Raw genomic sequence first — 13280 nt, forward strand, 5'->3', positions numbered from 1 at the left:
ATATGGCTTCTGAGGAGCAGCCCTGTGACGCCAGGCAGATTTGATGCAGACAGTGTGGAAGGAGAGGAGGCAGACAAAGAGGGGATCCACGTGCTCAAACCCCAAATTAATCTGCTTACATTCCCCTTGCAGGTCACATCTCTTCATTTTCAGGAAATCTTGACTCATACTCTTTTCCACCCAAGCATGGAATTCCTTGCTCCTTGCATGATGAAACTGAACACAGGGCATTGGCAGTGGTGAGACTCTGTTTTAGAAGAGAGTGCCAAGTGCAATGCATTCCTTTCCTGTTGCTGTCAACAGTTAGTTCCAGGAAATCTATGGTTTTTATATCATGCTCAAAATTCTCCCAGTTTCTGCTTGTTATTCAGATCCAAAGCCATGTCCACATCTGTAGGTGTTAGTTACAGAAGCACCATATTTCCAGGTACCAAAATCTGTATTAGTTTCTTACTGTTACTATAACAAATTACCATAAGCTTAATGGCTTAACACAACAAAAATACATTGTCTTATAGTTCTGGAGGTCAGAAGTGATAATGGGTCCATAGGGCTATATTCATTCCTTCCAGAGGTTCTAGGGGAGAATCCATTTTCTTGCCTTTTTCCAACTGCTAGAGGCTACCTGAATTCCTCAACTCATGTCTCTTCCTGTATCTTCAAAACCTCTCTCTCTCTCTCTCTCTCTCTCTCTCTCTCACTCCTTTTCTTTCATAGTCACATCTTGTCTCTGACTCTGACCTTCCTGCCTTCATCATGAAAGGTGATTATATTGTGATTATGCTGAGCCCATCTGGATAATCCAGGATAACATCTTCATCTCAAGATTCTTAAGTTAATCACATTTATAAAATTTATTTTGCTATGTCAGGTAGCATACTTATAGAGCATAGGGATTCGATTAGGATGTAGGCTTTTTTTTTTTTTGGAAATGGAGTCTCGCTCTATTGCCCAGGCTGGAGTGCAGTAGCACAATCTCAGCTCACTGCAACATCTGCCTCCTGGGTTCAAATGATTCTCCTGCCTCAGCCTCCCAAGTAACTGGGATTACAGATGTGCACCACCGCATCTGGCTAATTTTTGTATTTTTAGTACAGATGAGGTTTTACCGTGTTGGCCAGGCTGGTCTCAGGTGATCCACCTGCCTCAGACTCCCAAAGTGCTGGGATTACAGGTGTGAGCCACCTCGCCCAGCCACAAGGATGTGAGCATCTTTGGGAGGGGGACACTACTGAGACAATCACAGCCAGGAGCCAGGTGAAGATTTACAATAGGTAGTTGGACACTATGACCTAGGCTTTGAGATCTGTATCTGGTTTGGTAACTAAATTGTCAGGTAAACTTTTGCAAGTCACCTTTTATCTGTGGGTTCATAGGCTGTGGATTTAATTGGTGCATTAAATGCTTCCTAAGTGACCTAAGGTACATTAGAGTCACCTGAGGTCTTTCCAAAACATCATGACATCCTCAAAGATTCTGATTTAGAATGTTACAATGGGGGAAAGGTTCCTCTTCCCATTGGTGTATTTTACGAGTTCCTTAGAAGATGGATACTGGTGCACAGATGAGTTTGATGCCATGTGCTCCTCAGTTCTCTCATATTCAGGTCATTAGAGCTGACAGCCAGTCCTGGTAACCTCTGACTTGGGTTTTCATAATGTCCTCTATTCTGACCTAGCCTTGACCAATTTCCAATCAGGAACAAAAGGGAGCATAGAGTCCAGACATTTAGGACATTGTAAAGTTTGAAATACATCTGTTTCACCATCACAGGCAGTGGGATGGAATTTTTAAAAATGATTTGAACAACAAAATATCCATAAAACCTTTCAGTTGGACAGAGTGGCTTCAGGAAGAGAGTGGGTTAACAATGTGGCATTCCCATTCTAGCCTGGGAGCCTGATCCTAAAAGACAGTTATGGGTCGGGTGTGGAGGAAGCACAGAAATATGCCAACCTCTACGAGTAGAAAGAGATTTTACATGTCTTTACTGGTAGATTGGAACAGTGCTAGTAATTTTTTGAGAAAATTATGTTGCCAGGAAAATCAGAAGCCAAGACTGAAAAAGCCTTTGACTATTCTATCTATAAAACAACTTCTGAATCTTCCATGAGGTAGAAACAAGCCATGATGGCCACTGAATGAGGGCATGTCCACTGAGTTCCAAGTACAGTGTGACCAAGAAGAAGAAATGGACAAGCAAGGGCCTCACAGAAGGTGGATCTGGGGACCTGGACAAGGAAGCCCTTCCTGCAAGTGAGATCAGAGTCCCTGTTCCTGTTCCAGTAAGAGGCCCTTTTGATGTCTACCAAGCAGTATATCAGAATTGCTACAAATCGGTCATTGCTGGGTGTCTCCTAGACTTCCTTGTCCAATGAGAATGTTTATTTTAAGCATCTTCTTCCTATTTCACCTTCTAAATGAGTGTTTAAATTGACCAGATAAATTGTTCATTTTAAAACAGTACTGTCAATGTTTCATTTGGAGGCCAGAAAATTCATTTCCATAAGACATCATTATCTCTTTTCTAAAGTTTTTAATTTTGAAAAATTTTGGTTAAAAAATGCATACCATGAAATGTATCATATTTACCAGTTTTAAGTGCATACTTCAGTATTGTTAATGTTAATATACTTAACATTGTTGTAGAACAGATTTCCAGAATGTTTTCATCTTGTAAAACTGAAACTGCATGCCCATTAAACAATACCTGCTCATTTCCTCCGCTGCCCAGCCCCTGGCAACCACCATTCTACTTTCTTCTTCTATGAATTTAACTTACACAATATGTGTCTTTTGGTGAATGGTTATTTTATTTAGCACAATGTTCTCAAGGTTCATTCATCTAGTTAAGGCATGTGTCAACATTCCCTTACTTTTTAAGGTTGAATACTATTCCATTGCATGTATATACCACATTGTGTTTATCCATTCATTCAGTGATGGACAGCTGGATTGTTTCCATCTCGTGGTTATTGTGCATGATGCTGTTCTGAATGTGGATATGCAAATGTCTCTTCCAGATTCTGCTTTCAGTTCCTTTGGATATATACCCACAAGTGGGATTGCTGCATCATTTGGTAATCCTATTTTTATTTTTTAAAAGATCTACCGTATTGTTTCCATAGTAGCTGCACCATTTTACATTTCCACTAACAGTAAACAAAGGTTCCAGTTTTTTCACATCCTTGTCTTTGCTTGTTATTTTCTGTCTTTTTGATACTAGCCATCCTAATGGAGGTGAGGTGATATCTCCCTATGGTTTTGATTTGCATGTTTCTAGTATTAGTGATATTGAATATCTTTTCAGATGCATATTGGTCATTTGTATATCATCTTTGGAAAATGTATATTGAAATCCTTTGCCTATTTTTAACTGGGTTATTTGTTTTTTATTGTCGGCGCTGTAGAAGTTCTTTTTTTTTTTTGAGAAAGAGTTTCACTTTGTTGCCCAGGATGGAGTGCATTGGTGTGATCTCAGCTCACTGCAACCTCCACCTGCCGGGTTCAAGAAATTCTCATACCTCAGCCTTCTGTGTAGCTGAGGTTACAGGCATGCACCATCATACCCAGCTAATTTTTTGATTTTTAGTAGAGACTGGGTTTCACTACTTTGGCCAGGCAGGTCTCTTAACTCCTAGCCTCAAGTGATCTGCCTGAATCAGCCTCCCAAAGTGTTGAGATTACAGGCGTCAGCCACTGTGCCCAACCTGAAATTCTTTATATATTCTAATGTTAACTCCTTATCAGTTACATGATTTGTGAATATTTTCTCTCATTTCATAGATTGACATCATTCTGCTCATTGTGCCCTTCAATACACAAAAGTAAACACTTTTTTGATGTAATTCCATTTATCTATTTTTGCTTTGGTTGCCTGTGCTTTTGGTGTTATATCAGAAAAAACCAGCTGGGCGCGGTGGCTCACGCTTGTAATCCCAGCACTATTGGAGGCTGAGGCAGGCAGATCACTTGAGGCCAGGAGTTCGAGACCAGCCTGGCCAACATGGTGAAGCCCCGTTTCCACTAAAAATACAAAATTAGCCAGGCATGGTGGTGCATACTTGTAATCCCAGCTACTTGGGAGGCTGAGGGAGGAGAGTCACTTGAACCTGGGAAGCAGAGGTTGCAGTGAGCCAAGATCGTGCCATCGCACTCCAGCCTGGGCAAAAAGAGTGAAACTCCATTTCAAAAAAATTGTCAAATCCAATATCATAAAGATTTCCCCCTATTTTCTTCTAGGGGGTTTATAATTTTACATCTTGCATTTAGGTCTTTCATCCATTTTGAGTTGAATTTTGTATATGATATAATATAAGGCTCCAGCTTTTTTTTTTTTTTTTGGAGACAGAGTTTCGCTCTTGTTGCCCAGGCTGGAGTGCAATGACGTGATCTTGGCTCACTGCAACCTCCATCTCCTGGATTCAAGCTATTCTCCTGCCTCAGCCTCCTGAGTAGCTGGGATTACAGGCATGCACCACCACCCCAGCTAATTCTGTATTTTTAGTAGAGATGGGGTTTCTCCATGTTGGTCAGGCTGGTCTTGAACTCCAGACCTCAGTTGATCCACCCCCCTTGGCCTCCCAAAATGCTGGGATTACAGGTGTGAGCCACCATGCCCAGCAAGGGTCCAGTTTTAATCTTTTCATTTGGGTATCTAGTTTTCCCAGTATCATCTGTTTAGGAGACTGACCTTTCCTTACTGAGTGGTCTTGATATCCTTGTCAAAGATCATTTGACCATATACAAGAGATTTTATTTCTGGGCTCTCTATTCTATTCTATTGGTCTATATGTCTGTCTTTATGCCAATAACACATTATTTTGATTACTGTAGATTTGTCATATGTTTTGAAACTGATAAGATGAGACCTTCAAGTTTGTTTCTCTTTTTCAAAATTGTTTTTTACTATTTGGAATGATTTGATATTCTATGTGAATTTTAAGATGGATTTTTCTATTTCTGCAAAAATACCACTGGGATTCTGATAGGATTCCATTGAATCTGTACATTACTTGAGTAGCATTGTTAAGCTGTCAATATTAACAATATTAATTCTTCCAATTCATAAACCTAGGATGTCTTCTTATTTATTTGCATCTTCTTTAATTTTGGGCAATATTTTGTAGTTTTTGTTGTTCAAGTTTTTACTTCTAAATATTGGTTAATCTCTAATATTTTATTCTTTTCAATGCTATTGTAAATGGAATTGTTTTATTAATTTTCTTTTCCAACTATTTATTGTTCATGTATATAAAATGTCTGATTTTTGTGTGTTGATTTGTTGTGTTGTATTTGTACTTTGCTGAATTCCTTTATTAGTTGTAACAGTTCTTTTGCATGTGTGAAATTTTCAGAGTTTTCTACACATAAAGTCATATCTTCTGGAAAGAGATAACTTTACTTCTTCCTTTCCAATTTAGATGACTTTTTTTCTTGTTTGGTTCAGATGGGTCCCATTCCAGTACTATATTTAGCAGAAACGACAAAAGCAAGAAAATGCTTTCAGTCTTTTTCTACTGCGTATGATTTTAACTGTGGGCTTTTCATACGTGGACTTTACTATGTCGAGGTGGTTTCTATTTCCACACTATTTTCCTAGTTTGTTGAGTATTCTTATCATGAAAAGACATCGAATTTTGTCAAATGCTTTTTTGTCATGAATTGAGATTATAATGTGATTTTTGTTCTTCATTCTGTTAATGTGGCATATTTCATTGATTGGTTTTTGTATGTTGAATTATCCTTCCATTCCAGAAATAAATCCTACTTAGTGATAGTATATAATCCTTTTAATATGTTTTTGGATTCGGCTTGCTAGTGTTTTGTTGAAGATTTTTGCATTAATATTCATCAGGGATATTTGCTGGTAGTTTTCCTTTCTTGCAGTGCCTTTGTTCAACTTTGGTATCAGGGTAATCCCGGCCTTATATAGTAAGTTTGGAAGTGTTTCCTTCTCTTCAATATCTTGGAAGAGCTTGAGGAGTATTGGTATTAAATCTTCCTTAAATATGTGGTAGAATTCTCTAGAGAAGCCATCTGATCTTGAACTTTTCTTGCTTGAGAGATTTTTGATTACTGTTATAATCTTTTTACTAGTTATAAGTCTGTCATATTTTCTGTTTCTTAATAACCATGTCTTTCTAGGAATTTATCCATTTATTACAGGTTATTCAATAAGTTGGCATACAATTATTCATAGTATTCTCTAATAATCCTTTTTATTTCTGGGGCATCAATTGTGATTACATCAATGAAAGATGTAATCACATCTTTCATTTGTGATTTTCACTTGTGATTTTAGTTGAGTCTTCTCTCTTTTCTTCTTACTTAATCTAGCTAAGGATTTGCCATTTTTGTTGATCTTATCAAAACAACAATTCTTAGTATTGTTGATTTTTTTCTTCTGTTTCGTTTATCACTGCTCCATTCTCTACTATTTTCTTCTTTCTGCTAGCTTTGGGTTTAGTTTGTTCTTTTTCTAGGTTCCTCAAGGTATAAAGTTAGTTTGTTGATTTCAGATCTTTCTTATTTTTTAATGTAAGCACTTACAGCTATACACTTCCTTCTTAGCATTGCTTTCTCTGCACTACATAAGTTTTGTTATATCGTGTTTTTAACTTTTTATTCTGAACAAATTTTAGGCTTACAGAAAAGTTGCAAAAATAATACAGGGAGTTTCCTTATATTCCTGGCTCAGCTCCCCCTGACACTAACCTCATATTTTCTTCTTGTCTTGTAAACTTTGCTGTGTCTCTGCTCTATATATCTATGCAGTATGGCATCTGAGTCAAAGGGGCAACCTCATTTGAGTCATGTCATCCTCATATTTGAGGGATGGTGGAGGAATTAATGAGAATATTAACTTCCGCTCAGAGATGACATATGTGACTTCTGCTTACACCCAATAGGGCAAAGTTAAATTACTGGTTGCACACAGAGAATGTCCTCACTGGGCTGAATGACCAAAATCCCACTAAGACCCAGAATAATTCTCATCTCAAGTTCTTGCAGGACTTCTAGGACTTTACCTAGGTCCCTTCTTTCTAAGATACTTATCTCCTTTCCTTATATCCAATGCAGTATTTCCTGAAAGTCAATCCCCCTTTCAATGTCTCAGTTTTGAAAAAACAAGACAGATTTAGGAACAACTTGTTCAGGAAGCTATTAGTATCAGTCTGAGTCCCTCCCTAGTATCTCTTCATCCACTACCCATCCTTATTTCCTAATGTTAATAATAATGACAGCTAGCACTTACTGAGCACTAACTGCATTCTGATTATTTTCATTTAACTTTTCATTTATTAACTCATTCTTCACAACAACCAAGAAAAGAAGTTACTTTTATTGTCTCTACTGTTACAGATGTGGAAACTGAAAAACAGATAGAATAAGTAGTTTGACCATGGTTTATGCAGGAAAACCAGGCAATGATGCGGGCAACCATTTCTTAAGCATGTCGTTCAGCTGCCTCTCCTGGAACTGAGCAGCAAATGCCCTTCTCTGCCTCCTATTTCCTGAGACATTTTGGTCTGTGTTCAGATAACATAGAACAATGTGGCTCAAAGGAAACCTCAGCCTATCAAATTAACACCTGACAAATGTAAGGTATGCATGGGACCATTACCTGAATCTGTGCTCATGGCAAACATTGCATTCCAGTCACAGCACCATGAACTTAAACTCAAAGCAAACCCTCACAATGCTCTCCAAGACATCTCTTTGGGCTGCCCTCACTAGTCAAAAGAGTTGATACCTGAGTAGCACCCTATAAAGTCTATCGTCTATGGTACACATAACAAAATAGAAGAGTGGTTACCTCCTGGCCCCTGGTGACCACTGTTCTATTTTCTGCTTCTATGAGTCTGACTATTTTACGTACCTCATATAAGTGGAATCATTCAATATTTGCCCCTTTGCAACTGACTAATTTCACTTAGCATAATGTCCTCAAGGTTCATCCACTTTGTCACAAATGGAAGGATTCCTTCTTTTTAAGGCTGAATAATATCCCATCGTGTGTATATACCATATATTCTTTATCCATTCATCTATTGATGGGCACTTATGTTGTTTTTATAACTTGACTGTTTTGAATAATGTAATTACAAACATGGGAATGTAGTGGCATGCCATATTAAAAATAGTGAAAGAAAAAAATCAATCAACAATTCTAGATAAGGCAAAGCTACCCTTTTCAAAAGTAAATAAGAAATGAAGACATTTCAGCCTTCCAAAAAATACTAAAGGGAGTTCTTCAGGCTGAAGCAAAAGTAATTCAAAGAAATAAAGAGCATTGGTAAAAGTAACTACATAAGTAAATATAAAAAACAGTATAAATACTTTTGTTTATTTGTTTAAAATTATTTTTTTCTTGTATCTTATTTAAAAGGCACATGCATAAAGCACTAGTTATAAATCTCTATTTAGGGGCACACAATGTATAAAGGTGTAATTTGTGACCATAACAATGTTAAGATGAGGACTGGGATGGAGCTATATAGGATCAAGTTTTATACACTATTGAAATTAAAATATTAATCTGAAATAGGTTGTTATAAATTATGATATTAATGATAGTCCCCAGGGTAGCCATTAAGAAAATAACTCAAACATATATAATAAAAATGGGAAATACAGTGGTACAGTAGAAAATATTTATGGTTCATAAAGTAAAGTAGTAATTAAAAAGTGAGGAACAACAGAGACATAAATATATAAAAAAGGGAAAATATCAGATGGTAATCCTACTTCATCAGTAATTACACTAATGTAAAAGGATTAAAACCCCCAACTAAAAAGCAAAGGTTGAGTAAACGAATTTTTAAAATAAACCAACTATATGCTAGCTATAAGACGCATGTTGTAAATTTGAAATCTCAGATAATTTGAAAGTAAAGGTATGGGAAAAGACACCCCATGGAAATGATAATCAAAAAAGAGCTAGTGGCTATACTGTTAATAATATCAGACAAATAAATTTTAAGACAAAAATTTTTACTAGAGACAAAGAAGGACATTATTTTGTAACTAAGGGTTAAAAATATAAATATTTTTAATCTGGAAGCAAATTAACTGCTTACAACTTCTGATGTTGATAATGTACAATAATTTGGTTGTTTTATAAGTGTTTCTAATTTTGCCATATTTTTACAACCAGTTGATATTGTCTTTAAATTATTTAAAAGTTTTTACAAAAATCTGCAACAATTCGACAGTCTCTTATTTTTACCATTCCCAGGTCTTGTGGGTGATAGGTACAGGCCTTTCCATCATAAACATAAGCAGGCATTTTCTCTGGGATCTTAAGCAGGAACATCTTGGGGCACTTCACTTAAGGATTTTCTGAAGGAGAAAGGTTTAACCAACTGGAACCCATGAGTACTTCCTTGAGCTGCTGAACAGACAGATCCAGGAAAGGTAATTTCTGGGCAGGACCCCTATGTTCTACTCCAACTTTGTGGATCATTCAGCAGATTATCCATGATAGTTGTCTTCCAAAATAAAAGAAAAAGAAAGAAAAGTCAAAGGAAAGGGTTCTGCTTTGTAGAAGCATCAAGTGGATGGAACATACACCCTGGGTTAGAAAATATGCTGTTCTAATGTGTTACATTAGAGTGAGCTGGGAAGACTCCATAAACAAGGAGATAGAAAGTAGGTCAACTATTCACCAATTTCTGGAGCTGGGAGTAATAACAATTTGAAAAAGAGCTAATTGAGGGAATGAGTAGCCTGAACAAAGTCATAGGGGTAAGATAAAATGACGTAAAGCTAAAACCAGAATCAAAGCCTTGCATTGCTCCCAAATTAATATTCAAGGCTGTATAATGCTCAATTTCCCCATTGAATAATTTTCCTCTTTTGCATTCCATGTCCATGATGCATGGCCCAGTTACAGGCATGAGGACCCCACACATGGTCCCTCATCAAACCCCTTTTCACTGATATCAAAGGCGATTAGTTGGTGACTTTGTAATGTGTATGTGAGATGAGGAGCTAGATTAGTGGTTTCTTTGTATTCCCGAGATACGTGTGTGGGAAGAAGGACAAGAAGTCTCTTGTCTCTGATTCAAATTGAAGGGCTCTGATTTTGTTCATAAATTTGCCTTCCCTATATTCTTTTACTTGGAAAAATATGATGTTTTAGAAACACAGTATTCTAAGATCTTTATATGCTGTGCAGTTCTGATAGCCTATAAAACAAATAGTGGTTTTAAAACATATCCTCAAATTCTTTTATACTCCTCCCATTAAGAGGTGTGACTATGTTCCCAACCCTTGCACCTGGGATCCTTAAGCCATCATCATGCACAATATCTAACCATGTGGAGGGACCACTGGAAAGATCTATCTCTCTCTCTCACACACACACACACACACACACACAGAGAGAGAGAGAGAGAGAGAGAGAGAGACAGAGAGAGAGAGAGACAGCTGTTGAAGTCCTCCCAGCCCAGACCCCAGGCATTGAATGAAGACCTTGTGATATATTCAAGAGCAAAAAAAAAAAAAACAAACAAAAAAACCCCAGAAAATTGTTACTGTTTTAAGTCTCTGTTTTCAGATAGATTGTTATGCAGCAATAGATTACTAAAACGGACACTACTTTTAGGTACTATTATTCTAAGAATACTGAATTCTATTTTTCTGCTAATGTTCTATTATTTTACTTTTCTCTGGGTTTTAGAAAGCCACCAGGATTTAAGACAGTGAAGAATCTTTGAGTCCTTTGTGGAGTTGAGTCAAAGTCTGAGTGGCTTTTTGTGGATTCATGTCCTAGGGCTGCTGCTCCAAAGGGAAAAGGATAATATCCCTTGTATATCTTTGACTTCGGTATCCCTGATTCCTTCCTTTTTCTGTAGAATGTGTCTCATTTCAGAGAAACTGTTCTCTTAATAATAGCCATAGTTACATACTGTAGTCTGCCTGGACATAGACCCTACCTCACCTACCACTGCTGGTCTTAGCTGAAAAACAGGCTAACCTCGACTCATACTCTCATTTCCTATCCTCCCACTGAAGTGCACTGACTCAGCAGATTTATTACTCCATCCTATGATTCATCCTCTCTGCTTCCTATAAAAGGCAGAGACAGAGCTGCTAGAGGAGCAGAGGGGCGAGACCAACCCAGAAATCTCCAGTTCTCATGGGGAAGCCCATGCCCTCACCCTCCAACGTGAAAATCTCTGCAGCACCTCTGTGTCTGCTGCCCGCAGCAGCTGCCTTCAGCCCCCAGGGTCTCGCTCAGCCAGGTAAGGTCCCTCTCTCCTTCTCCTTGAAGCACGTTGCCCCTTCTCTGGGTTATCATGGACCAGTCAAGAAGACATGCTACCCACAGTCTCACTTTAACAGCTACTTTTCCAAGATAAGGTAACTCGGAAAAAGAACAAGGGGTGAGCTCAACCACACAGCTGCTGCGGGGTACAGCCTGAACTAGAATTCCAGCTGTGAACCCCAAATCCAGCTCCTTCCAGTACTCCAGCTCCGGGAACACCCTCAGTGCAATTACCGCCCGAGTTGCTTCCAGCAGAGTTTGGGATCGGGTGATCAAAAACAGGGGGCTTCCGGGGATGAGTGTGCAGGCTGTTTGCAGATACCGGGAGACCCAGAATCTGGTCTGTGTTTCATTCAGCCCAGCTTCCAGAGACAGCGGCTCCGCAGAGGTGGTAGGTATCAGGGAAACTCATGACCAAGCATAGAATGCTCAGAGCCTAAAAGGGGATCCATAATTGGAGTACCCTTGCTCTAAGGAATTGGATTATTATATTAGCCCCTCCTTGCAATGCCCAGAGTAGTCATCAATTCCTCTTCCGCCTGTCAACTGGTGACGGTGCATCACTATTTTATAGTCCACAAAAGTGAAAGGGAGTTTATGAAATGCCTCAAAGGGCAAAGACACCGGACTTGGGACGGGCAGCTTTTGCCTCCACCTCCTTTCTCTCTGACTCTTTCTTCTTACCATTCCCTATTTTACAAACAGAAAGACCCAGGACACACCCTCAACGGCCTTTTCTTCTTGTTGTTTCATTGCAGATGGGATTAATACTTCAACTACCTGCTGCTACAGATTTATCAATAAGAAAATCCCGAAGCAGAGGCTGGAGAGCTACAGAAGGATCACCAGCAGCCACTGTCCCCGGGAAGCTGTAATGTGTGTGGATGATGACCACCCACCCCTCACACCTCAGTCCTAGGTTCTTCCCTGGGCAGCGAATAGGACTACTATCAAAATGAGTTGGAATCAAATACTGTGATGCAAACAGCATCTCTAACCTTATCCCAGACATTTTCCAGTGGGAAACAATTCAAGAAAAGAAAGTGACTTCTCACTCTCAGCTCCCTTTCTAGCTATCACTTCAGACTTCAGTTCTTTTATCCTGGAACCAAGAGGGATTCACTTGGGCTGGCAAAAAGAGCTGCTTCTCTGAGGCCCCTTCCTTTAGTTTACCTTCTTCCTCCTCCATCCCTGAGGCATCTCCATCAGCCAGACTGACGAGCTAGACAGGTTTCCCATAGCGTTGGTCACACTCCCAGGCTGAACCCTCGAGGTGTTCCATCTAACTATCTCCTTTCTCCTCCACAGCTTCAAGACCAAACTGGACAAGGAGATCTGTGCTGACCCCACACAGAAGTCGGTCCAGGAATTTATGAAGCACCTGGACAAGAAAACTCAAACTCCAAAGCTTTGAACATTCATGACTGAACTGAAACCAAGCCATGACTTGAGAAACAAATAATTTATATACCCTGTCCTTTCTCAGAGTGATTCTGAGATTATTTAATTCTAATTCTAAGGAATATGAACTTTATGTAATAATGTGAATCATGGTTTTTCTTACATAGTTTTAAAAAGTTATTAATATTTTAATTTAATCTTCCATGGATTTTGGTGGATTTTGAACGTAAAGTCTTGGATGCATATGTCATCTCAGTCCTCTAAAAACTGTGAGATGCTCCTCGCTTCTCTACCTCGTGGTGGTATTGTAGAAGTCCTTGCAAGAGTCAATGCAAAGATTTGTTTTAATTGTTAAGATATGATGCTCCTATGGAAGCATAATGTTATTATAGAATTACATATTTGCATATGTATGACTCCCAAATTTTCACATAAAATATATTTTTGTATAACAGCTGACATTCATGGCTTTTTAAAAGGATAAAGTAATAAAGCTGGTGGGGGTAACAGGGTGACAAGGTGAAGGGCGTGGTTGCAGAGGTCGGGCTCACATTGTGGAGAAATGAGCACATAGTGGACTCTGGGCTTTCCCCCAGGCCAGACT

General features: G+C 38.7%; 1 protein-coding gene across 1 annotated transcript; it reads left to right on the forward strand.

Moving 5' to 3' along the window:
• Positions 1-11146: 11146 nt before the first annotated feature.
• On the forward strand, positions 11147-12689 carry CCL7 (C-C motif chemokine ligand 7). Its single transcript, NM_001305906.1, is given in 3 exon segments — positions 11147-11252; positions 12034-12151; positions 12584-12689. Coding segments are annotated over 3 exon segments (330 nt in total).
• Positions 12690-13280: the final 591 nt, after the last annotated feature.

The sequence above is a fragment of the Macaca nemestrina genome, chromosome 17 (assembly GCF_043159975.1).
Source record: "Macaca nemestrina isolate mMacNem1 chromosome 17, mMacNem.hap1, whole genome shotgun sequence".
NCBI lineage: Eukaryota > Metazoa > Chordata > Mammalia > Primates > Cercopithecidae > Macaca > Macaca nemestrina.